Here is a 27,738-nt window from a genome sequence, read left to right as displayed (position 1 = left end):
ATACTCTAAAAAAAAAAAAAAAAAGATGGAACTTTAGTAACTAATAACGGAGGTCTTATCGTCCCGAAAACGAATAGAAGAGGTCAGAATAAGAGGCGTTAAACCCATTAAGAATAATATTTTTAAAATCGTTATTTAATTGCTGTTTGAACTGTGCTATTTTTCCAACCCTTACAAAACAGACTCATGGTCTGTTTCACCAGCCTCTAAAACAGCCTGTCAAGTTCCATTTGATTCGTGTAGGCTAACAAGGCTCTTAAGCTAACAGGCTGGTAGGGGCTCAAAAGAAGCTTGGTGAAAACCATCCTTAACTATATCTTGGAGGGTTTCAGCAGTCATCCTTAACTTACAAAACCGACATTTTTGGAATAGAATTGTCTAAAGATCATTTTCTCCGATATATTTCAGGTGTGATCGAGTTCCTGTCTACAGGACGAGTGACGTCAGATCATCAAGATTTCAAGGATCTCCCCTACAAGTCTGTCCTCAACAAAATCTGCCAGAATGACAAATCCAACGACTTCACCCATTCCTTCAAGCTGGCCTCTGCCTACAGTGAGGATATCATGCCCTACACTAATTACACGTACGTATGACTGACTGGCAACTTATAGTACGGGTTGGATGGAGGGGCATGGTTAGCCCAGTGGTAATGCGCTTGCTTGCCATGCAGAAGGTGAACTCTAGAAGATCTTAAGCATCCTAGTAATTGATTCATTTGGCATTCTGCACCGCCTTTCCGGGGTGAAATTGTTGCACATGCGTCGGTCATGTGGGTATTTTCTTTTGGAAATGAGAAGCTGTATTCAAGCTGTTTATTTTCAGGTATAGGAAACCTTTTCTTACTTTAAAATTTGCCGCCATTCGATCCCTCTGTCTATCGTTAGAGTTGTCTGAGTCTGAGGAAAAAATAAATACAACATGTAAGCCTGTGTAACTTCACGATAAGTTAGTTGATGAGTAAGTTCTACGTACGAGTATAACTTCTGATATCTGTAAGTATATGATTGGAAGAAATTAGTTAAGGTTCTGTCACTATCAGACAACGGTCTGCTGATTTGTTCAGATAAATGTAATCACAATTCAGTGTGAGTCCTAGAGGACTGAAGAGTTCTCATAGGTCATAGACATGCATGTCCTAACATTCATGTTATAGAACATTGGGTGGGCTTTGTTCAAAATCTTTCACCATGCTACCTACTTATTATCGTCGATTTAGTTTTGTACACAGGCCAAATATTGGCATGGATTTCATAGTAGCTTCATGTATGTAGCGACGTGCAAATGGTGTACGTATGGACACTAAGTATAATAAAGTATGTCCTATACGGTGTATTTATTGTTAATTATTTGGTGTTATATGGTGGCTAAGCACAATTTATTGTTCATATATTCCTCAAATAAAAGCAATGACTCGTTCATTTCTCACGTTATGAAAGATTAGAAATCTTCGATAACCAATAATTGTGTAGAACGGGAGAATTTCAAGGCATTCAACTGATTAGACATCCTGATTTCGACAGGGGACCATTAAAAAATTGCCATCATTCTTCATACAAAGTTTTGCCAACTGCATTCGAAACCCCCAGTTCATTATATGAAATTTCGATGGAATATCCTAGTTTCTAATCTTATATTCCTCTAAGTCATTTAAACTTATTCCCAGACCCGTGTGATTTTCAAATTCCAAAGCATGTTGAGCATTTCTCCACTCGTAATATGTTAGTGTACGCAAATCATGAAATCACTGTTCGGATCTCGGGACCCGTAGTTCCTTACGTTCCCCATGACACCAAGCCACCTCAGCTATTAGCACTCAGTACAATCAGCACATACAATATGAAGGTGTATCCTCTGTGACAGACCGCAGCCCTGACATTGAGCTCTGGTGAATACCCCATTAGTATGCATTACACATGGGTCTCTATGTATTGTTGCCAGTAGCTTACATAACCCAAGTGATTTGTGTCCAGAGTGACAAACAATTGAGTGTTAGCAACCCACCTCGCGAGACCCATGTCGGGGACAATACTGTCAGACTTGTCACCACACTGTTGCATGATTAAACATCCACCATAGACAAAAGGCAACATTACAAAATGTGCGTTTTTACAACAAGGAAGTTTCATAAGCTTTTATCAGCAAAACATTTGTGAAGATCTATATTCCGTATTCAAACGAGATTGTCTTTTACGGTGGTGATAATGTTAAAGTGACCATCTTCATTTGTCATGTCACGTCAGCAACTTTTGCAGAACAATAAATTGTGAGTTAGATTTGCGGAAGATCTTCACTAAGTTACGTTCAACTCTGAATGATCAATCTAAGTATTTTGTGATGAAATTACTTTTTACACATATACAATATAACACCGACGCCAAAGTCAATGAAAGAAAGTCAAGTACAGTAAACGAAAATTAAACATAGTTTCCTCTGCTTTGATCATTATTTCTAGTTGTACCATAAAGGCTTTGGTATTAAAAAAAGAGCACAGAGTTTGATGAGATTGCTTGCGCTCCGTCCTATATTTATCCACAAACACAATGCCACCATGATTTCAAATTTCAACTTTGTTGAATCGCACTATAAACTACAAGATGAGCGTTCAGACCCCTTTATTGTCTCCTTAAATGTAAGCCGTTGAACTGAATTATTACCTTTAGTACCGTTCATAAATTCAATTCTTTTCAAGTTGACGCATGACGTGAAGGTAGAAAACCTCAAGCTTTGAACTCACAGTAGGATTGTGGTAGTTTTTGTTCTGAGATTGCCTTGTGTAATCTTCGCATGATCCTGCTGACAGTATCAATCACTATATCTCCAATGTGTCTCACAAGTTGTACAAATACGATGTGTGCGATGTAAATTGTACGATTTTAGTTGTGCCCACAGTATCTCTTCAAGTCCTTCTCATCACAAGATTCACAAGTCATTGTTTGTTTTCAAGTTGTAGCAACAAAAACTTTGGAGGGTCAGCATTTCGTAAAGTTCGGCAAGAGCCATTTTGAAGATAGCAATATGTAGCCCATTGAAAGATATATTTTTTGAATGGTGTACAATAAAATTAACATACATATTTGTTCACGGTAGATATTCAGGAGCACTAATACCACCCTGTCGAAATTGATGCTGATCCATTACTACACGTATATTTTGTTTTGATTTGATTATTTCTATTTGTTTTGTTTTAAAATACGTGATTTTACTGCCAATGTGTTATCCTATCTTTGTAAGAAGATAGGTACTATTGCACGAAGCAGAAGACCTTCTTTACCGTACTTTGAATTTTCCAATTCCGTATTCAAACGAGATTGTCTTTTACGGTGGTGATAATGTTAAAGTGATCATGTTCATTTGTCATGTCACGTCAGCAACTTTTGCAGAACAATAAATTGTGAGTTAGATTTGCGGAAGATCTTCACTAAGTTACGTTCAACTCTGAATGATCAATCTAAGTATTTTGTGATTAAATTACTTTTTACACATATACAATATGGCACCGACACCAAAAAGTCAATGAAAGAAAGTCAAGTACAGTAAACGAAAATTAAACATACCTAGTTTCCTCTGCTTTGATCATTATTTCTAGTTGTACCATAAAGGCTTTGGTATTAGAAAAGAGCACAGAGTTTGATGAGATTGCTTGATGCGCTCCGTCCCATATTTATCCACAAACACAATGCCACCATGATTTCAAATTTCAACTTTGTTGAATCGCACTATAAACTACAAGATGAGCGTTCAGACCCCTTTATTGTCTCCTTAAATGTAAGCCGTTGAACTGAATTATTACCTTTAGTACCGTTCATAAATTCAATTCTTTTCAAGTTGACGCATGACGTGAAGGTAGAAAACCTCAAGCTTTGAACTCACAGTAGGATTGTGGTAGTTTTTGTTCTGAGATTGCCTTGTGTAATCTTCGCATGATCCTGCTGACAGTATCAATCACTATATCTCCAATGTGTCTCACAAGTTGTACAAATACGATGTGTGCGATGTAAATTGTACGATTTTAGTTGTGCCCACAGTATCTCTTCAAGTCCTTCTCATCACAAGATTCACAAGTCATTGTTTGTTTTCAAGTTGTAGCAACAAAAACTTTGGAGGGTCAGCATTTCGTAAAGTTCGGCAAGAGCCATTTTGAAGATAGCAATATGTAGCCCATTGAAAGATATATTTTTTGAATGGTGTACAATAAAATTAACATACATATTTGTTCACGGTAGATATTCAGGAGCACTAATACCACCCTGTCGAAATTGATGCTGATCCATTACTACACGTATATTTTGTTTTGATTTGATTATTTCTATTTGTTTTGTTTTAAAATACGTGATTTTACTGCCAATGTGTTATCCTATCTTTGTAAGAAGATAGGTACTATTGCACGAAGCAGAAGACCTTCTTTACCGTACTTTGAATTTTCCAAATTTCGTGCATTACTTGTTTTGAACAAAAATTGTAACTTTAAAATATTTGTACTTTAGCAATTTTGGTAATTATTCAAATTTACGTTCTTCATTTGATCTGTTTAGTTCCTGTGATGAGTTCTGTTAATGCTTGCTAACACTTTTCACTGCCCTAACTCTTGAAGAGTCAGTATCTATACCCAGTAGGTATTATTTTTGTAATCTAATTGTGATAACGAGTGATTTCAAGGGCATTTCTTTACGTGACATGTAAGGATGCAGAACTATTGTCGAAATTCTGACCATCATCGCTCAGACTGCCCATCTTGTAGTGGTAAGTCTTGAAACTAATGAGGGTATCCAGTGCCTCGGAACTTTCGGTCCCAACGCATACAAACTTTAGACTAAGTAAGGAAAGATGGAAAGGATAAGTAAAAAAAGAAAGTGAAAATTACTATTCGATTTGGACCAAACAATTTTTATTATTCTTTTCCTTTGATTTATCTAAAATTGAAAAGGAAAAACAGAGTGATTCCTCTCCCTGAAGGTTCATTCTCCTCGACCGAGAGTACTTGACCGTGGTAGCCTATAGAAAAAGAGAAGGGTTTGAACATATCAAATTTTCTGTCCATCCTAATATTATGACCTCGAACTGGTGCACATGAGGCATCAGGTAGTCGTGTGCATTGAAACGACTAAAAAACTGAACTCATCATTACACGTTGAACCTCTGGTGTGGGGGACCTCATGGTAGTGGATCACCTTGGATTTGCCCAAGTGGATGCATTCGAGTGAAAGTTATGTGTTTGTGTGCGGATGTTGGGATCGCTATGGGTCACGAGGTTATCGACACTGGCAGGAAAATTCTGCCCGCTCTGTGCCATGGCCCTAATAGCCTGATACCCGCATTGGACAAACAGTTCAGTGGATTTGGTGACATAATGTGCAATGGGGCACATGCATTTTGATTTCTAAGTGAATGAAAAGCTGTGTCCTCACATAGTCGATGTGAATCGACAGCCGTCGACTATGTGTGAACGCCAGTGCAATTAATAGTCCTAAACAAAAATGGACGCGGCACACAATTTATCAAGAAGAGACCGCCATAACATTATGTGTGAACTCAGCTAGAATTAAAATGTTTTTCAAAAAGATACAGATTACATAATTATGTGCTTGAATTGGATAGAGTAGCTGTTTACGACAGTCAAATTATCTTCTCCATAACAATGTTCTTCTTTCCGTGAAGAATCACGATGCATGTAAATGACGCGATCACTTTTGAAAGTGCAAGCGAATCCTCCTAAAGACAAATGACTACGAAAAGACTTTCGTAACTTCTTCAATGATGCCATTGAGTCATTCGATTCTATTTTAATGATGATCAGAAACATGATCGGGAGCCTGAGTCTTCTCTCAGGCCAGCCACTCACTATCAGATAGACCTGACGACAGGTACATCTGATAAGGTCTGCTTAATAGTGTGTGTGCTCATCAGGTAGACCTGACAGACGGACCTTTTTCAGCCGTACCTGTCAGGTCTACCTGATAGTGTGTGCTCATCAGGTGTTAGATATACCTAATCAGGTTACCCGATCAGGTGTACCTGTCAGGTCTACCTGATAGTGAGTGGCTAGCCTGAGTATATTCTTCTCTCAGATATGTTGAACATGTCGCAACTTTTGTGACCTGATCTTTTCCTTTCCGTGTGATCTCCCCACGCCCCCACGAAGTCCCAGTACTAAATCATTTGCAGCAGTCTATGCAGTCAAGTTCACAAGGTCTACATCGCGGCAATACGAAAATATAAAGCACCAGACCCCGTCAATATGATATTCTACATGTGCTTGGTGCAACTTACGAGTATACCTTACAGGGTGACTATAAGACATATAGGAAGTAGTACGTTGAACCATCAGAGCTCCAGACAATATAGCACTACCTCTAATCTGCAAACAAAGCTTTGATGCACAGGGAAGCCTTGATTTGTAAGAAATTACACATTTTGGAAGAATTACCTAATAGTCAACAGCTCCTGCATTTGTAAGCACATCTAAATGAAACTGTCCAAGTCATAGGCAACAGCGTACACACAGTAGACTGCACATGCATAATGTTATAATTAAGATGAATATGTTCCACCATGAAGTTGACATGCTCAAGTTCAAGGAAACTTGCACCAGCATGATGAACATTGAAGATTAACCATATCATTCCACTCTACATTCTGCATTCCTCACGTATGTAGAACCCACGTAATGCGGGTAATAAGAATTCCAACTTTTCTTTGTGTGTTCCTCTTGAGGAAACATGTTTACTTTCGTTGCTTTCTTGAGGAATCTGCATTTTTTATTCAGTCCCAAAGTTAACTTTTTTTCACACGAATTCCAACTTTTCTTTGTGTGTTCCTCTTGAGGAAACATGTTTACTTTCGTTGCTTTCTTGAGGAATCTGCATTTTTTATTCAGTCTCAAAGTTAACTTTGTTTTCACAACATTGTATTGGATAAATTATATATTTCATGTGTTTTTCAACTTTTCCATCAGGGGAAGATTTTGCAACAACACTTTGTTAGATTGGGTCATTTTGAATTATACTTTATTACATTGTATTGGATAAATTATATATTTCATGTGTTTTTCAACTTTTCCATCAGGGGAAGATTTTGCAACAACACTTTGTTAGATTGGGTTATTTTGAATTTATTTACTTTATTTACATCATTTATATTTTCCCATAAATATTTTAACAAAGTTTAATCACAAGGCTTTATCTGTCTTCCAAGTACTGAACTTCATTTATCAAATATTTTCCCATAAATATTTTAACAAAGTTTAATCACAAGGCTTTATCTGTCTTCCAAGTACTGAACTTCATTTATCAATGGTTGTCTGGTTGTCTCATTAGTCATCAGCAAGCACACACTTCGTCTTTGCGTACGAGACATGGCAACTCAGACTCTGTTGAGATTTGTATTATTCTCATTAGTCATCAGCAAGCACACACTTCGTCTTTGCGTACGAGACATGGCAACTCAGACTCTGTTGAGATTTGTATTATAATGCAAAATGCAATAGAACTTGATCCCCTATTCCTCCCCTAGTAGTTCCGCCACTATCTGCTAGATAGAATTATGCAGATAAGACATACAACTTGCGAAAGCAAAGGTGACGCGGGAAGTCAAGTATATCTGTACGGAGAACTTAGCTGAACACCACATAAATAGCATGAAATCCACACAAGGTATTTTAGAAAACTGGTAATTATCTCGTCTAGGTAATTTTTTCTAATAAAGAATAGGTAAATAATTGTGAACGCCCATAAAATTGCCATGAAAAATGAAAACCCATGGACAATTAATTACTCGTGTTGATCATGATGAAGAAAGAAGGCTAACACTCTTGTCCAAGAAGATTATTTATTGTATTGAGAAAAAAGATAAAGCCTGAACCTTTGGTAAAGATGTACTCAGGATGTACACAAACCAATAGGAGTGAGATATTATCCATCGACGAAAGCGCTCCCTCCATAAGAATAAATTAATTGAAATCAAGTTCTCCCTTTCTCTTGTCATAAATACACGTGGACGGGTGTGCCATTTTCTACAGAACGGCCAAGTGAGTTTGATCATGAAATCTGATATTTTCCTGTCCCTCCATGCAAAGGTAGTACGAGGTTTTTGAAATGAGTTAATCATTGAATGATGAAAGGTATTTATTACCTATGATTCACTTATTTTAGCCAGCCTAGTTAGCTTAGTTGGTAGCGCATCTACCTTGTAAGCGCTAGGCCGCGGGTTCGATTCGCACCCAGGGCGGATTTTATCCTGAAGGAATAAGGTTCGTTCTCAGAACGGCTGGCTTTCTCCTATCCTGTCTTCCTTCTCTTTGATTTCAGGACAATAAGACCCTAGCAGTTACAGTTCCCTCTATCAAACCTCTTCATAAAAAATAAACATGTTTACTTTATCATTGGTTCCAGATTCTCCCTCATCAAAGAACACCTGATTGAGTTCAACCAACTGGCCATGGCTAATTCAGAAGGCTCGGACGACATGTTGAATCGAGTAATGCCCAAGGACAATATTGGTTTGGCCGCACTACTCAAAACAAAAGAAGCTGCCTGGGATAATGGTAAGTTTATAGTTTTTAGGAAAGTTGCATGTATAATAAAAGGTTAGGGAAGATAAAGAATAAGACCTACCTACTTCCCTTCTAAGTGTTTTGATCAAGAAATAACAAGAACTCAGTTAGTATAAAAATATAAATAATTATAAATGTGATTTTATTTACCTCCTTAGGAGCTTGATTGAAATCCACTTTAAAACAGTGGCACTAATCTCAATACTGAATAATCAAAAAATCTTACTAACACATAGCTTGTAATATACTTCATATTAATCAGATTATATGGCATTAAAAATAAACATAAAATTAACTTACCCCTCATTGATTGTTACCTAAATCACAAATAAGGCTCTCAATACCATGTGGTCTACATGCATTACATTAAAACAGTACTAGCAAGGTAAACACAGAGTATAACAAAGCACAAGGATAAGCTATTAGTAAAGACTGATGCTGAGTGTTCATTAGAACATTGAATATCCTAGATGTTGCAAAACTACTCCACAAGACACAAACAAAAGCCAGAATAAAACCTAGCATAGAGTACAGGGGCATTAAAATGCCTATCATGGCCAAAATAATCTGTGGCAACAACCCATAGCCTAATACAGACACAACAGTTGTTGCAACTACAGGTTGAGGTGACATAACATTCAATAAACAATACATGAATAATGAGCATAGCACACCAAAGCCTATCACATGACTGAAGTAGGCTTTAGCCGAGAGGAGTAGTATACTCGGTAATAAGAAACATAACATGATGGGTCCCATGAGATCATACTCTTCTAAATAAACACATGAATTGAATGGGTCTAATATGAGTAACATTCTCTTTATGATCTTGTCTGGCTCTATTTCTAGTTCTTCCAAGAGAGGAACTTCATCTTCAAAATTGTTTGTGTAAATTCTCTTAGGAGATGTGTATTGATTTTTATCAAATGCAGACACTGGTGATTCTAATATGAGTAACATTCTCTTTATGATCTTGTCTGGCTCTATTTCTAGTTCTTCCAAGAGAGGAACTTCATCTTCAAAATTGTTTGCGTAAATTCTCTTAGGAGATGTGTATTGATTTTTATCAAATGCAGACACTGGTGACTGTACCCTGATATTTGTAATGATGCACATTGCATAAACAGTGCAATAACAGGGCGTTCATAAATTTATCAAATTTTAAAAGAATGTCCTAAATTTCAAAGAAAAGTAGTTACCTAGTAAGTGATGAGAATGGGGGAAAAGTTTCTCTAAAATTCGAGGTACCTATACTATCAGTTCCAAAGTATGAGGTTTGCAATTAAGTGAGGGACAAACAATCAACAAATACTTTACAACCATGTATGTACTCTACGATATTTATTTCTATTTTCTGCTTTCAGGAAGTGGAGACAGATCAGTTTTACAAATTCTTTCTACCTGAACTGAAATCGGATGGCTACGATGGGATTTTCTCGCCCAAATCAAGAGCCAAAACCATGGCTGAGAATGACAGAAAATACGTGGACGGGTGTGCCATCTTCTACAGAACGGCCAAGTGAGTTTGATAATGAATCTTTTTGTTTTGGCAGGGTTTTCTTTGTGTGAGGATTTTTTTTTTGTCTGATATTTTCCTGTCCCTCCATGCAAAGGTAGTACGAGGTTTTTGAAATGAGTTAATCATTGAATGATGAAAGGTATTTATTACCTATGATTCACTTATTTTAGCCAGCCTAGTTAGCTTATTTGGTAGCGCATCTGCCTTGTAAGCGCTAGGCCGCGGGTTCGATTTACACCCAGGGTGGATTTTATCCTGAAGGAATGAGGTTTGTTCTCAAAACGGCTGGCTTTCTCCTATCCTGTCTTCCTTCTCTTCAATTTCAGGACAATAAGACCCTAGCAGTTACAGTTCCCTCTATCAAACCTCTCCATAAAAAATAAACATGTGTGTACCCTGATATTTGTAATGATGCACATTGCATAAACAGTGCAATAACAGGGCGTTCATAAATTTATCAAATTTTAAAAGAATGTCCCAAATTTCAAAGAAAAGTAGTTACCTAGTAAGTGATGAGAATGGGGGAAAAGTTTCTCTAAAATTCGAGGTACCTACACTATCAGGTCCAAAGTATGAGGTTTGCAATTAAGTGAGGGGCAAACAACCAACAAATATTTTACAACCATGTATGTACCCTACGATATTTTTACTTTCTATTACTATACAGTATAGCTAGCTATACTAGTAATGATTTTATTTCTATTTTCTGCTTTTAGGAAGTGGAGACAGATCAGTTTTACAAATTCTTTCTACCTGAACTGAAATCGGATGGCTACGACGGGATTTTCTCGCCCAAATCAAGAGCCAAAACCATGGCTGAGAATGACAGGAAATACGTGGACGGGTGTGCCATTTTCTACAGAACGGCCAAGTGAGTTTGATCATGAAATCTGATATTTTCCTGTCCCTCCATGCAAAGGTAGTACGAGGTTTTTGAAATGAGTTAATCATTGAATGATGAAAGGTATTTATTACCTATGATTCACTTATTTTAGCCAGCCTAGTTAGCTTAGTTGGTAGCGCATCTACCTTGTAAGCGCTAGGCCGCGGGTTCGATTCGCACCCAGGGCGGATTTTATCCTGAAGGAATAAGGTTCGTTCTCAGAACGGCTGGCTTTCTCCTATCCTGTCTTCCTTCTCTTTGATTTCAGGACAATAAGACCCTAGCAGTTACAGTTCCCTCTATCAAACCTCTTCATAAAAAATAAACATGTTTACTTTATCATTGGTTCCAGATTCTCCCTCATCAAAGAACACCTGATTGAGTTCAACCAACTGGCCATGGCTAATTCAGAAGGCTCGGACGACATGTTGAATCGAGTAATGCCCAAGGACAATATTGGTTTGGCCGCACTACTCAAAACAAAAGAAGCTGCCTGGGATAATGGTAAGTTTATAGTTTTTAGGAAAGTTGCATGTATAATAAAAGGTTAGGGAAGATAAAGAATAAGACCTACCTACTTCCCTTCTAAGTGTTTTGATCAAGAAATAACAAGAACTCAGTTAGTATAAAAATATAAATGCGTGTCAAGCAGTGGTTGATCTTCTCACCCTGAGAATAAATGGAAAACATAGAAAACAAGGAGATGATGTTGGAAAATCATGTCACATTGTTAACGTCATGGCCAATCTATCAGTGGCGGCCATAGGAAACTTGGAAATTTTGTTCTTGTTGTTCCATTTTGTTCCTCTTTTATCGAAAGTTAGAAAATAACATGGCTGTGCGGTGCTGATTCTTGGTAGCTTTGAAAAGTTCCTCGCACGCATCTAATGTAGCCGTTGTTTCATTGCTACGAAATAAAAACGGCGGCGAAACACTCATCTTTAAAAGAAAATGCCTCTTCCGCACGTCTCAGCATGTCTATTTATTTTCCAGGTTTCATTTCAAGGGTATCATAGACTACATCTTCTACTCGAAGCAGAACATGACTCCTCTCGGACTTCTGGGCCCTCTCAATCAAGATTGGCTCAAAGAAAACAAAGTCATCGGATGTCCTCATCCACACATACCTTCTGGTAAGAATCTGCTTGTATGGGCTTATATCTATAGTAATTTTGAGACTAGGGGGAACTGTAATGATAAAGTCCGCCCCGGGCGGGAATCAAACCCAGAACCTGGCGTTCACGAGGCAGGCGCCCTACCCTTACTAGGCTGGGTAGACTACTTTAATGATTTTAGCAGGTGCGCTATCCTCCAAGCCAACGAGACTTACTAGAATTACTAGATGATGATTTTACGAGAATAGCTCTACGTTTGTTCTTCCTAACCTTTTTCTCTCGTTTTAATAATGAGCATAGCACACCAAAGCCTATCACATGACTGAAGTAGGCTTTAGCCGAGAGGAGTAGTATACTCGGTAATAAGAAACATAACATGATGGGTCCCATGAGATCATACTCTTCTAAATAAACACATGAATTGAATGGGTCTAATATGAGTAACATTCTCTTTATGATCTTGTCTGGCTCTATTTCTAGTTCTTCCAAGAGAGGAACTTCATCTTCAAAATTGTTTGTGTAAATTCTCTTAGGAGATGTGTATTGATTTTTATCAAATGCAGACACTGGTGATTGTTGTATGGGATTCATGTAGGGGTTATTCCATGCAGGATTGTCTTGCATGTTTTGATCCTCCATGGCATAATCTTGGAATGCCAGATCCTCCGAGTATTTTTGTTCGTGCCAGGAATTCATGTCACCCATGCTGAGGTTCACACTGAAAACAATAAATATCGGGGTCACTTCAGGGAGTTTAGGGTAACCACTAACCAAGGTTAACACTGGAGGGGTTTTCAACCACCTAACACTTACAGCTATAGGCTATACCTACTATTGTGGTCAAATAATTGAAATGATGAAATTTCATGCCTTGGCTGGCATTAAACCAGCACCCTCCTTTCTACATTACCGAGGCACTTGTACCTGAATCCTTTGCTGTAAAACATGTTTTACTGCTACCTTCGTTTAATGCTTCGTGCTTGCTAGGTTTTTATGTTCAGGGATCAAAAGCTTGGGACTTTGTGCAGGTCTTTTCCCTCTTTCAGTTTTTCAGAGTAACTCACCAGTATAGGTATTGCTTGATTTTATGACCCAAATATGTATGTTAGTATTCACTTTAATACACTACTTTTTTCTTCTTTAGTTAGAAAATTCACCGATTGAACCAAATCTAATCTGTCAAACTTCAAAAGAACAAAACACAAAACAAATTTTAAATTTTTCCAAAAGTTCGAAAGAAATTAATGATAAACAGTGTTTGGATTGGAAGACAGATCGTCGCTTTTAGTGCATCGTGTGAAACGGGTGGTCATTTCTTACACAGCACATTGCATAATCAAACATATTCCAGGCGTTCTAAAGAAGGACCGGGCTACATGATAAAATGTGAGATCGAAAGCTTGTCATTTACTAAAAGGTTGTTTTATTTTGCAGGGGAAAAATCATTTGGATGAACCACTTGAAAATTTGTTTTATCTCGTTTTATTTCCCAGATAAAATGTGAGATCGAAAGCTTGTCATTTACTAAAAGGTTGTTTTATTTTGCAGGGGAAAAATCATTTGGATGAACCACTTGAAAACTTGGCTGCCTAAATCCATGGTTCCGAGCCAATTTACTGTATTGTTCTCTCTACACAAGTTTTATGTCGTTTTATTTCTCCCTCTGGTAAGTTAGGGCATTCAAGTAGATGGTCTTCGCTTTGTATTGCTCCACAGTCACACTTGTCGTTTCCTTCTTCAAGAATGATGGGCAGTCTGAGCGATGATGGTCAGAATTTCGACAATAGTTCTGCATCCTTACATGTCACGTAAAGAAATGCCCTTGAAATCACTTGTTATCACAATTAGATTACAAAAATAATACTGGGTATAGTCCTTACTTAGTCTAAAGTTTGTATGCGTTGGGACCGAAAGTTCCGAGGCACTGGATACCCTCATTAGTTTCAAGACTTACCACTACAAGATGGGCAGTCTGAGCGATGATGGTCAGAATTTCGACAATAGTTCTGCATCCTTACATGTCACGTAAAGAAATGCCCTTGAAATCACTCGTTATCACAATTAGATTACAAAAATAATACCTACTGGGTATAGATACTGACTCTTCAAGAGTTAGGGCAGTGAAAAGTGTTAGCAAGCATTAACAGAACTCATCACAGGAACTAAACAGATCAAATGAAGAACGTAAATTTGAATAATTACCAAAATTGCTAAAGTACAAATATTTTAAAGTTACAATTTTTGTTCAAAACAAGTAATGCACGAAATTTGGAAAATTCAAAGTACGGTAAAGAAGGTCTTCTGCTTCGTGCAATAGTACCTATCTTCTTACAAAGATAGGATAACACATTGGCAGTGAAATCACGTATTTTAAAACAAAACAAATAGAAATAATCAAAACAAAATATACGTGTAGTAATGGATCAGCATAAATTTCGACAGGGTGGTATTAGTGCTCCTGAATATCTACCGTGAACAAATATGTATGTTAATTGTACACCATTCAAAAAATTATATCTTTTAAATGGGCTACATATTGCTATCTTTAACTTTTATCACAAATTTGAAAGCTCCCGCCAGTGTGTTAGTAGTACCTTGTAGCTACGGTGACGTCAGATCGGAAAAAAATATTTCATTTTTTTCAGGGCTCAAAAAATCGAAAACTACTTGTCAAAATTAAAAAAATAATTTCGCTATATTTTTTTATATTTTATTATCTTTGTGTTAAATAAAAAATTGAAAATCATGAGAATTGTTAATTAATTAATTGATTAACTTAGCTACTTAGAGAATACTGCAGAATGATTGGAAGCTTGGAGAATTCCAGGGGTAAAACATAATGATCAGATTCATCTTTGAAATTCACTTTGTTATGATAAATTGAAATGGTGTCCCATGTCCATGCATTAGGAAAAGACACTTTACCACAGTCTTCTTATTTCATTATTATTTCTTTAGGTACCTACCTAGTTTAAGTTTACACTTTTAAAATTTTCAAGTTCAAACACAAGACCAGCATAGGCACAAACAATAAATTCAAACACATTAGCATATTGACCTGGGCAATTGCTAAAAAAAAGTACAAATAGTCCCAAGGTGTGGAAATCCAATCCTGATTAGTGATTAGACAGAGAATTATAATAAAAGAATACTTAAATATTAACAAGAACTAATTAAAAGTGAATACTTAACAAGAACTAATTAAAATATCTACAACTCATTAGTAACAGCTAAAAAAATGTCGTCCAGTTTGCAATGTGGTTAATTGTCCCTATATCATTTGTTGTCAGGTCTTGGTGATTTATGACGAAACTATCCTTCTTTTATAATCGGTTTGTTTCTTTTTCAGTATTATATATTTATTGAAAAAGGACATAACGACATTGTATTGAAACAGCTACTCTATCCAATTCAAGCACATAATTATGTAATCTGTATCTTTTTGAAAAACATTTTAATTCTAGCTGAGTTCACACATAGTCGAGGGCCGTCGATTCACATCGACTGTGTAAGGACGCAGCTTTTCATTCACTTAGAAATCAAAATGCATGTGCCCCATTGCACATGTCACCAAATCCACTGAACTGTTTGTCCAATGCGGGTATCAGACTATCAGGGCCATGGCACAGAGCGGGCAGAATTTTCCTGCCAGTGTCGATAACCTCGTGACCCATAGCGATCCCAACATCCGCACACAAACACATAACTTTCACTCGAATGCATCCACTTGGGCAAATCCAAGGTGATCCACTACCATGAGGTCCCCCACACCAGAGGTTCAACGTGTACTATCAGGTAGACCTGACAGGTACACCTGATCGGGTAACCTGATTAGGTATATCTAACACCTGATGAGCACACACTATCAGGTAGACCTGACAGGTACGGCTGAAAAAGGTCCGTCTGTCAGGTCTACCTGATGAGCACACACACTATTAAGCAGACCTTATCAGATGTACCTGTCGTCAGGTCTATCTGATAGTGAGTGGCTGGCCTGAGAGAAGACTCAGGCTCCCGATCATGTTTCTGATCATCATTAAAATAGAATCGAATGACTCAATGGCATCATTGAAGAAGTTACGAAAGTCTTTTCGTAGTCATTTGTCTTTAGGAGGATTCGCTTGCACTTTCAAAAGTGATCGCGTCATTTACATGCATCGTGATTCTTCACGGAAAGAAGAACATTGTTATGGAGAAGATAATTTGACTGTCGTAAACAGCTACTCTATCCAATTCAAGCACATAATTATGTAATCTGTATCTTTTTGAAAAACATTTTAATTCTAGCTGAGTTCACACATAATGTTATGGCGGTCTCTTCTTGATAAATTGTGTGCCGCGTCCATTTTTGTTTAGGACTATTAATTGCACTGGCGTTCACACATAGTCGACGGCTGTCGATTCACATCGACTATGTGAGGACACAGCTTTTCATTCACTTAGAAATCAAAATGCATGTGCCCCATTGCACATTATGTCACCAAATCCACTGAACTGTTTGTCCAATGCGGGTATCAGGCTATTGGAATATATGAACAATAAATTGTGCTTAGCCACCATATAACACCAAATAATTAACAATAAATACACCGTATAGGACATACTTTATTATACTTAGTGTCCATACGTACACCATTTGCACGTCGCTACATACATGAAGCTACTATGAAATCCATGCCAATATTTGGCCTGTGTACAAAACTAAATCGACGATAATAAGTAGGTAGCATGGTGAAAGATTTTGAACAAAGTCCACCCAATGTTCTATAACATGAATGTTAGGACATGCATGTCTATGACCTATGAGAACTCTTCAGTCCTCTAGGACTCACACTGAATTGTGATTACATTTATCTGAACAAATCAGCAGACCGTTGTCTGATAGTGATAGAACCTTAACTAATTTCTTCCAATCATATAATTACAGACATCAGAAGTTATACGTAGAACATACTCATCAACTAACTTATCGTGAAGTTACACAGGCTTACATGTTGTATTTATTTTTTCCTCAGACAACTCTAACGATAGACAGAAGAATCTAATGGCGGCAAATTTTAAAGTAAGAAAAGGTTTCCTATACCTGAAAATAAACAGCTTGGATACAGCTCCTCATTTCCAAAAGAAAGTACCCACATGACCGACACATGTTCAACAATTTCACCCCGGAAAGGCGGTGCAGAATGCCAAATGAATCAATTACTAGGATGCTTAAGATCTTCTAGAGTTCAGTTGGTTTTTAGAGGCCAGGTCAGACTCGTCATAATCGGTTCTACAGCAACATATTTTATCAAAAGACCGGTTCTAGTACGAGACGTATAAATCATAACCTAGCCTAGATCATTTGCTGGCCTTATATTCGACCTGTCTTCTGGTCGCACAATCATCAATGATTCTTCTCTGACGAACGGAGAACTAGTGAAAGGTTCAAGCTCAAGCCGTCCCGTATAGCGCATATGTCTCGCCGGTCAAGTTGTCAAATACGCTCGCTTTGTAGACTAGAAGTAGATACTTTGAAGAGTTTCAAGACATTAAGGAAAAGATTTCCTTATCAGAGGAAGAAAATGTGCTGTCAAACACGCATGAGATCGGTGAGTTGGTTTGTTCGTTATCTTTTCACAAAGTCCTTTACCAAATGGGAGTAGAGAAAGACTACTCCTAATCATTTACTGACAAGCCTAAAAGGACCATAAAGTTCGAAAAATTCCCGATTTATTTTGTCAAAAGCTGACCAAGTAGTTTCCTGTGAGGATTGAACCCCTTTGAACTACTGTTATGACTTTTATTTGTGTATGTAGCTCAAAGTTTTACTTCAATATCAGATGAAAGATTCACGTCAAGCATGCCACGGTCACCGTTCGAAGTCGCTTCAGTTTTCTGACCTAGTTGATATGTTGAGTTTGTGTCTCTCCATTCCCTTGTTTGAATAGTTGTCATCACTTGATCCAGTTTGACAAGGTTCAGGTTCTAAAGCTCATCATTTTGATCAGGTCATGTACTTTATCCATCGAGCTTTGTACTCTGATAAAAAGCTCATTCGCATCATGATTAACATTATGCTGGTCAGAGCAAAAACAAAACAAATCAAAAGGCCAACATGATTGTGAAACGGAACAAAGTGACGGATTTGTACCAATGCAGCGGGACGAATGCAGTAAAAGATGGACTTGAACCGTAAATACATATATTACTGGAATAGGGTTATCCATCTCCAATCATGGTTGATCTTGAAAATTCCTGCATGAGACTCTTTTTAAAACTTTCAAAAATATAGATAAAAAATAGTAATTGAGACAAAGTGCAAGGTCAGCTTGATTCTTTGACAGTATCTACTGATTAGTTTGTACGTTGTTTAAAGGACTTTATCCTAGCGAAGTGATTAATGAATATGGGTTACAAATGAGAAAGATAAAGAACTTCAAAACTGCATTGGCTATAATCACGTAGGATGATAATTAAAGAATGGAAAATTTTGTATAATAATTACTCTAAGCAGAAATTCTAATAGGTGATCCTTTGACCACATACAGACGAGATATGGTACAATCGGCACATATTTAGAAGGACAAAAGGATTAAAACTGTGGCCAGTCTCATGATGGTCATTATTCTGACTTTACACTGTCTTTAGATTGAGATTGATGCTATTCAAGTGATCTTTTCCCACCATTTTTTGGCCTACACACATCGTTAAAGCTAACGCTTCCGAAGTCAACACATGAAATCTCGACATTTTCACCATTTTACACAATTTCAATATAGGCTATTCGCTGAGATTTTCTTCTATAGGTACCTCGTAACACTCTTGTTCTTAATCTATGATGTACCAATATACCATCAATTGAACAAAGTAGAAGAATAGGACAGTCTCTTCTGTACCGAACAAATTATATCGACTGACAGTGCCGTATGCACGCAGAACAAATAATCTTCGGAGGTTTCACTTGAAACGGTCCGATGACCAATCCCTTTCATAGTCATCAGTTGTGATATTCGAACTGATGACGCGTTACATCACGCACGTGTGATATATCAAAGGAATATGAAAATTTTCAATGTTTCGAAGGTATTTTAACGAGCAAAAGAAGATAGAATCTAGTTAGACTGGACCTTTGGGCCTCAATCGCTCATGAGTTCTAAAAAATTTGCTGCCTCTTTAGGGAGTAGATGAAATCGCTCCAGTCCACATCCAAAGATATCTTTTTTCAGCCGGTGCCGCGGTGGTACTTTTTGCCTCAGCTCTCTTTGCTACAATGTGATTTGTTTAGCGGTAAGGAGTTTTTCCAGGTACCGAACAAATTATATCGACTGACAGTGCCGTATGCACGCAGAACAAATAATCTTCGGAGGTTTCACTTGAAACGGTCCGATGACCGATCCCTTTCATAGTCATCAGTTGTGATTTTCGAACTGATGACGCGTTATATCACGCACGTGTGATATATCAAAGGAATATAAAAATTTTCAATGTTTCGAAGGTATTTAACGAGCAAAAGGAGATAGGATCTAGTTGGGCTGGACCTTTGAGCCTCAATCGCTCATGAGTTCCAAATTGTTTGCTGCGTTTTTAGAAAGTAGATGAAATCGCTCCAGTCCACATCCAAAGGTATCTTTTTTTCAGCCGATGCCGCGGTGTTAATTTTGCCTCAGCTCTCTTCGCTGCAATGTGATTTGTTTAGCGGTAAGGAGTTTTTCCCAACTTATCATATCATAAAAGCTTACCTTTGCTTTTTGGGAGCAATATTGAAGAGTGAAGTATTTAGGAACCAAGTGTACCGGTGATATCTTACTGGTGCTGTATCCACATTCCACAGGTTTACGCCACTACGTTTTCTCGCTGGGTACTTACTTTAATGAATACGCTCGACCTATATTGTTCTTTATTTTCTGAATACACCGAGTTCTATCAGCGAAGTACTCTACTGCTAGGTTAGGTAATCTTCTTGTCTACATCTACATTACAAATAGGAGGTGTCAAATTCGGCTGGGTACTTACTTTAATGAATACGCTCGACCTATATTGTTCTTTATTTTCTGAATACACCGAGTTCTATCAGCGAAGTACTCTACTACTAGGTTAGGTAATCTTCTTGTCTACATCTACATTACAAATAGGAGGTGTCAAATTCAATTCAAGGTTTAATAATTTATACCCATTTCTATAGAAATCACCGGGGATGGAATCCGCAGTGCAAATAGGGAAAAAATGACACTCAGTATACTCCTGTGCACCCATCGGCCTAATGCAATCCACCTCATCACTCTGGCAAATGATAAGAAAATAAGCCCTTCGCATATTGTGTGTTCAACGTATGATCGCCAGGTTGTATTGATTACAGACAATAGTTTGTTCATGGTTTTTGAAGACAGATTTTGTCGAAAAATTCGACTTTACGAGTGTACTTTGTTATTAAACAAAGGGAAAGGAGATCATCTACAGTTTTGCTTACAGACAATAGTTTGTTCATGGTTTTTGAAGACAGATTTTGTCGAAAAATTCGACTTTACGAGTGTACTTTGTTATTAAACAAAGGGAATGGAGATCATCTACAGTTTTGCTTTAAATACTGCACTATTGATCCCAAAGCAAGAAACATGGAAACATTGATTATATTTTCATTAGCTTTGAGGGTGTTCAAATTGATTGGTCATTTGTGCAATCAATTGGGCCACCAGTGGATATTGATCACTTAATTACGCCAAATTCCATGCAATAGTTATGGGGAATCGATAGGATTCAAGTCCAATTCTCGAACTAACACAGTCGAACTACAGTATTAATGAAGTGATAGCATTGTGCAAAACAATACTAATTAAGCTGTATATGAAATGTGAAGAGAAGAAAGAACATCAAGTTGTTTTGTTTATCAGATATGCGTCTGATGAATGAAGATGTCGGAAAAAATGGTTGTTCCATAAGAATGTCATTCCGAAAATATACCGGGTACCATATCCGACAGGGGCTATTTAAGTATGAACATAGAATATTTGAATGAGAAGATTCCTATCAGGTACCCTATGTTCATTTCATATGAGAGTCAGTTTCAGTCATGATTGTTTTCTAAGCTTTTAACAATGTCAAAGTTTCAAGTTTATAAACAGGATCAGACTCCATTCAATAGGCATCTTTTTCTCGGTAAATATTTCTTTTTTTCTCCTGAACGATCAGATTCGATTCCAGGCCTGAGCATGACAATTGACTATCAACCAATGCTGGTTGCTGGAGTAGATGGTAGCTAAATATTTGTAATGATTTCTATACCCATTATGTAGCTAAAGAATCAATAATAGAATATCATCAGATGATGAGGATTCTCTATGGAATAAGGTCTCCTTTCTTTGTTAGTTGCTTCTCAACATTATAGTGGATCCATTAACTAGTAAAGAATCAAAGTTAATGATAGGAAGCATCTGTAAAACCACCACACCTTAAGCACAATCCATCAGTACTTATTCAATATATCCGGGGAAGGATCAATATTCTTTGGATCGGTTTCCACGTCTCGTTCTTTATTAAAGCTAAAATTCCATCCCGCAACTTGGGCTTCGATTTTCTTTTTAATATAATTTTTTATGTCTGAAATGCTTTTCTGACAATCTTATCTTTTAATTTAGATCATCTGTAAAACCACCACACCTTAAGCACAATCCATCAGTACTTATTCAATATATCCGGGGAAGGATCAATATTCTTTGGATCGGTTTCAAAGTCTCGTTCTTCATTAAAACTAAAATTCCATCCAGCAACTTGGGCTTCGATTTTCTTTTTAATATAATTTTTCATATGTCTGAAATGCTTTTCTGACAATCTTATCTTTTAATTTAGATTGGCGATTTTTCTGTCCATCAATAACCTGCCGTGACAATGTGGCTATGGTTCAGAAATGTGTTATTGAATTGAATATGAATAGATTTGTAAAACACAAGTTGACCGACCATCTGAACTCGTGTGTGGGTGACCCTTCAATTTGCCTAGCCGTCCATTATAATCTTCAAGTCATATTTCATATCTCTCTACGATCTCTAACTAGGAACTCAACAATTCCGGTGATACTATCTTGAACAGCATCTACCCATATGAGGAACTTGAACGTTCCAGGCCCAAAGGAACCAATCCAACCAAAATATAGAAAAGGCCTAGTAATGTTTTAGAGATAATCTTCAAGTCATATTTCATATCTCTCTCCGATCTCTAACTAGGAACTCAACAATTCCGGTGATACTATCTTGAACAGCATCTACGTTCCAGGCCCAAAGGAACGGAATCCAACCAAAATATAGAAAAGGCCTAGTAATGTTTTAGAAACAGTCAAGTTAACATTATGTCGTAAATTACCAGTACACAAAACCATGCAATGATGTAAAGTTTGTATTGCAAACACAACAAACCCCAGAAAGAACTTTATGATTAGCCCATGATTGTCCAGACATTATACATATCTTTACAGCCATTGAAATAATACACGCAGGCAAACAAGAAGATAGTAATGAATAAGATCCATGATGTCTAAAGACATTATTATCAGCTTAGTCGCACAGAGCAGACAAGTACTCAGTAAAAATACACCTACATAACAGAGCACCTTATAGACTCTTGTGTACTGGTCTCAGTATTTGGGTCAAGAACTCTTAGGGTCATATTCGGTCAGTAGATGAACTTTTTAGGGGTCCAAAGTAAGTAGATCCCTAATCCGCTTGTATCAGGAAGTTTCTGGTGCACTTGGATGTCAGCTTGAGTGATACAATTAATGCATCGTCAATAATAAAACAAGAGAACCAGATATCTACTGTCACACTATCCGGTCAACAAACAACCAAGGATTTACATACACATAACCAACCTTTTAGGCGTTGAACCGTGCTGTTTGACCCAAAACACAGGAAACCAGTGGCTACCATATTATTACTAATACTATACGTATACCTACGAAACAAGTAGCACCCACACGCAGGCACACAGACTTCAATTTCATATTACAAAAGGGGTTCTTTAATTTCATTTGACCACCATGGGACAGTCTGTAATGTAAGTATGGGACTGCCATAATGTATTTCACTAAGCCAACTTGTGTTCCGATAGGTCCCAAGGTCTTTGTTGTTTCAAAAAGAAGCTATAAAAATACGAGGTGCGTCTTTCGAATCAAGATTCTCTAATGAATATTTCACTCTTAAGGTCATATTCGGTCAGTAGATGAACTTTTTAGGGGTCCAAAGTAAGTAGATCCCTAATCCGCTTGTATCAGGAAGTTTCTGATGCACTTGGATGTCAGCTTGAGTGATACAATTAATGCATCGTCAATAATAAAACAGTCAGGGACAGTCTGTAATGTAAGTATATGTATGGGACTGCCTTAATAAGTAGCAAGTACTTACCAGTCTGATAAAATGTTTGGATTGAATTCCATGTGACTTCTTTCTTACCTGAAACAATCAAAAGAAGGTAGAAATCAGTACATGTGTACAGTGCTCAGACATGTAAGTAGCAAGTACTTACCAGTCTGATAAAATGTTTGGATTGAATTCCATGTGACTTCTTTCTTACCTGAAACAATCAAAAGAAGATAAAAATCAATACATGTGTGCAGTGCTCAAATAATTATGTTGAATAATTTTTGACTTTATCAGAAACAGAAAAGGGCTGGAGAAAACGGATATCAGCACCGACCATTCTCGAGGAAAAGGCACTCAAAGCACAAACCATCAGCAAAACCTAAACATTTTTGACAAAGTAAGTAGAATAAATGCTGTTGCAAAGAATAGGTATTAGGTTTAATATTCAACATCGAAAAATTCTTTGCAATATCAGCACCGACCATTCTCGAGGAAAAGGCACTCAAAGCACAAACCATCAGCAAAACCTAAACATTTTTGACAAAGTAAGTAGAATCAATGCTGTTGCAAAGAATAGGTATTAGGTTTAATATTCAACATCGAAAAATTCTTTGCCCGAAACCACTTTTTGGCGCCTGGAAATTACTGGAAATAAATTATTTGAAATCTATATACCAAACATGACAACCGAACCATTGTTTTTTCTGCATAATGATAAAAGGATAAAACGTATGCACAACTCAAAACCAAAGTACCCAACCCAACTTACTAACAACATAATATTCAGACACAGTGACTCATCAATAATATCTGCCCCGCTGAAAAAAATGCTTGGGAGCGTATGTACTAAATACTAAATCATTTGCAGCAGTCTATGCAGTCAAGTTCACAAGGTCTACATCGCGGCAAGACGAAAATATAAAGCACCAGACCCCGTCAATATGATACATGTGCTTGGTGCAACTTACGAGTATACCTTACAGGGTGACTATAAGGCATATAGGAAGTAGTACGTTGAACCATCAGAGCTCCAGACAATATAGCACTACCTCTAATCTGCAATCAAAGCTTTGATGCACAGAGAAGCCTTGATTTGTAAAAAATCACACATTTTGGAAGAATGGCCTAATAGTCAACAGCTCCTGCATTTGTAAACACATCTAAATGAAACTGTTGGCGCCTGGAAATTACTGGAAATAAATTATTTGAAATCTATACCAAACATGACAACCGAACCATTGTTCTTTCTGCATAATGATAAAACGTATGCACAACTCAAAACCAATGTACCCAACCCAACTTACTAACAACATAATATTCAGACACAGTGACTCATCAATAATATCTGCCCCGCTGAAAAAAATGCTTGGGAGCGTATGTACTAAATACTAAATCATTTGCAGCAGTCTATGCAGTCAAGTTCACAAGGTCTACATCGCGGCAAGACGAAAATATAAAGCACCAGACCCCGTCAATATGATACATGTGCTTGGTGCAACTTACGAGTATACCTTACAGGGTGACTATAAGGCATATAGGAAGTAGTACGTTGAACCATCAGAGCTCCAGACAATATAGCACTACCTCTAATCTGCAATCAAAGCTTTGATGCACAGAGAAGCCTTGATTTGTAAAAAATCACACATTTTGGAAGAATGGCCTAATAGTCAACAGCTCCTGCATTTGTAAACACATCTAAATGAAACTGTTCAAGTCATAGGCAACAGCGTACACACAGTAGACTGCACATGCATAATGTTATAATTAAGATGAATATGTTCCACCATGAAGTTGACATACTCAAGTTCAAGGAAACTTGCACCAGGATTCAGGTGATTCAGCTGAATCTAGAATTCGCAAAGCATCTGTTAAAGAATAGTATACCCGCAACACTAGCAAAATGACCTTAGCTTACATAATAGCATGAGTATGGGCAATATAGGGGTCTTCTTCACAGGTCGAGGTTAGGCATAGATAGGAATCGATGATAACTACAATATTCACTCAGTATACTCCTGTGCACTCATCGGCCTAATGCAATCCACCTCATCACTCTGGCAAATGATAAGAAAATAAGCCCTTCGCATACTGTGTGTTCAACGTATGATCGCCAGGTTGTATTGATACAGACATACAATCAATACGTTTCATATTTCCATTACCATCAAAACACTCACATGAAAGAAATCGGAGTGCACTGAATTTGTATTGTATTCATGACATTGACAGGACGTTCAAAAATCTTTCGTCTTCTCCATCTCCATACTGTGATGATCAACTAAAGCAGTCCATCAGCAAAAGTCCAAACAAAAGAAAATATCACTGAACTTTACTCAAAATATGACCTCAGTCCAGGTTCAATGTTGTAATTAAAACAGAGTGGGAAGATTATGATACATCGTTACATGGGTTTCATGATCGGAATTATTGATTGAAACACAAAAAGTTCAGTTCAGACGATCGATGTTGTATAGCCATGTAAAGAATATCTCTTGAAAGATCTAAGCGACATCGGAGAATTTCAAACAACGTGCTGGTATTTTGTCCAATTATGATTTATTTTCCCCTGGGAAAGTTGGAAGCCAATTCTAGGGAATGGATGGAAAACTGCGAAAGTATTGTCAACGATTCTGTTGAATGAGATCTACAGCAATGTTGTGAAAGAAAAAGTTAACTTTGGGACTGAATAAAAAATGCAGATTCCTCAAAAAAGCAACGAAAGTAAAAATGTTTCCTCAAGAGGAACACACAAAGGAAAGTTGGAATTCTTATTACCCGCATTACGTGGGTTCTACATACGTGAGGAATGCAGAATGTAGAGTGGAATGATATGGTTAATCTTCAATGTTCATCATGCTGGTGCAAGTTTCCTTGAACTTGAGTATGTCAACTTCATGGTGGAACATATTCATCTTAATTATAACATTATGCATGTGCAGTCTACTGTGTGTACGCTGTTGCCTATGACTTGGACAGTTTCATTTAGATGTGCTTACAAATGCAGGAGCTGTTGACTATTAGGTAATTCTTCCAAAATGTGTAATTTCTTACAAATCAAGGCTTCCCTGTGCATCAAAGCTTTGTTTGCAGATTAGAGGTAGTGCTATATTGTCTGGAGCTCTGATGGTTCAACGTACTACTTCCTATATGTCTTATAGTCACCCTGTAAGGTATACTCGTAAGTTGCACCAAGCACATGTAGAATATCATATTGACGGGGTCTGGTGCTTTATATTTTCGTATTGCCGCGATGTAGACCTTGTGAACTTGACTGCATAGACTGCTGCAAATGATTTAGTACATACGCTCCCAAGCATTTTTTTCAGCGGGGCAGATATTATTGATGAGTCACTGTGTCTGAATATTATGTTGTTAGTAAGTTGGGTTGGGTACTTTGGTTTTGAGTTGTGCATACGTTTTATCCTTTTATCATTATGCAGAAAAAACAATGGTTCGGTTGTCATGTTTGGTATATAGATTTCAAATAATTTATTTCCAGTAATTTCCAGGCGCCAAAAAGTGGTTTCGGGCAAAGAATTTTTCGATGTTGAATATTAAACCTAATACCTATTCTTTGCAACAGCATTGATTCTACTTACTTTGTCAAAAATGTTTAGGTTTTGCTGATGGTTTGTGCTTTGAGTGCCTTTTCCTCGAGAATGGTCGGTGTGATATCCGTTTTCTCCAGCCCTTTTCTGTTCTGATAAAGTCAAAAATAATTCAACATAAATGTCGAGGCACTGCACACATGTACTGATTTATCTTCTTTTGATGTTCCAGGTAAGGAAAGAATCACATGAATTCAATCCAAACATTTTATAAGACTGGTAAGTACTTGTACTTATTAAGGCAGTCCATACATACTTACTACATTAAGACGGTCCCCATGGTGGGTCAAATGAAATTAAAAACCCCTTTTGTAAAGAAAATTGAAGTCTGTTGCCTCCGTGTGGTCTATTGTTTCGAAGTCATACGTAATGTATCATAACTAATACTGGTAGCCCCAGCTGGTCTTCCCTGTGTTTGGGTCAAACAGCACGGTTCAACGCCTAAAAGGTTGGTTATGTGTATGTAAATCCTTGGTTGTTTGTTGACCGGATAGTGTGACAGTAGATATCTGGTTCTCTTGTTTTATTATTGACGATGCATTAATTGTATCACTCAAGCTGACATCCAAGTGCACCAGAAACTTCCTGATACAAGCGGATTAGGGATCTACTTACTTTGGACCCCTAAAAAGTTCATCTACTGACCGAATATGACCCTAAGAGTGAAATAGTCATTAGAGAATCTTGATTTGAAAGACGCACCTCGTATTTTTATAGCTTCTTTTTGAAACA

At 37.3% G+C, this 27,738-nt stretch overlaps 3 protein-coding genes and 1 long non-coding RNA gene across 4 annotated transcripts; 2 read left to right on the top strand and 2 right to left on the bottom strand.

The window, feature by feature from the left end:
- Positions 1-7,989: 7,989 nt before the first annotated feature.
- LOC113471062 lies at positions 7,990-8,532 on the top strand. The gene is made up of 2 exons (XR_003393902.1): positions 7,990-8,026; positions 8,391-8,532. It is a non-coding gene; the product is annotated as an uncharacterized LOC113471062 (long non-coding RNA).
- Positions 8,533-8,658: 126 nt separating this feature from the next.
- LOC103518013 (protein YIPF5-like) lies at positions 8,659-9,667 on the bottom strand. Its single transcript, XM_008483064.2, has one exon. The coding sequence runs from the start codon at positions 9,665-9,667 to the stop codon at positions 8,918-8,920; it is 750 nt and encodes a 249-aa protein (XP_008481286.1). The 3' UTR covers positions 8,659-8,917.
- Positions 9,668-9,876: 209 nt separating this feature from the next.
- On the top strand, positions 9,877-12,221 carry LOC103518012 (CCR4-NOT transcription complex subunit 6-like). The gene is made up of 5 exons (XM_008483063.1): positions 9,877-10,070; positions 11,306-11,457; positions 11,606-11,735; positions 11,947-12,086; positions 12,136-12,221. The coding sequence occupies exons 1-5, from the start codon at positions 9,877-9,879 to the stop codon at positions 12,219-12,221; spliced, it is 702 nt and encodes a 233-aa protein (XP_008481285.1).
- Positions 12,222-12,257: 36 nt separating this feature from the next.
- LOC103518011 (protein YIPF5-like) lies at positions 12,258-12,773 on the bottom strand. The gene has a single exon (XM_017447658.1). The coding sequence runs from the start codon at positions 12,771-12,773 to the stop codon at positions 12,258-12,260; it is 516 nt and encodes a 171-aa protein (XP_017303147.1).
- Positions 12,774-27,738: the final 14,965 nt, after the last annotated feature.

Source organism: Diaphorina citri, unplaced genomic scaffold, assembly GCF_000475195.1.
Source record: "Diaphorina citri unplaced genomic scaffold, Diaci psyllid genome assembly version 1.1 scaffold2040, whole genome shotgun sequence".
In the NCBI taxonomy this organism is placed as follows: Eukaryota; Metazoa; Arthropoda; class Insecta; order Hemiptera; family Psyllidae; genus Diaphorina; species Diaphorina citri.
This window is presented reverse-complemented; position numbering and strand designations above follow the sequence as displayed.

Coding starts and splice junctions, on each gene's coding strand:
- LOC103518013 (XM_008483064.2), bottom strand. CDS start 9,667: ATGTGCATCATTACAAATATCAGGGTACAGTCACCAGTGTCTGCATTT.
- LOC103518012 (XM_008483063.1), top strand. CDS start 9,877: ATGTACTCTACGATATTTATTTCTATTTTCTGCTTTCAGGAAGTGGAG. Junction 10,071..11,305: donor ATCTTCTACAGAACGGCCAA/GTGAGTTTGATA, acceptor CATTGGTTCCAG/ATTCTCCCTCATCAAAGAAC. Junction 12,087..12,135: donor TCATCCACACATACCTTCTG/GTAAGAATCTGC, acceptor TTTTGAGACTAG/GGGGAACTGTAATGATAAAG.
- LOC103518011 (XM_017447658.1), bottom strand. CDS start 12,773: ATGGGTGACATGAATTCCTGGCACGAACAAAAATACTCGGAGGATCTG.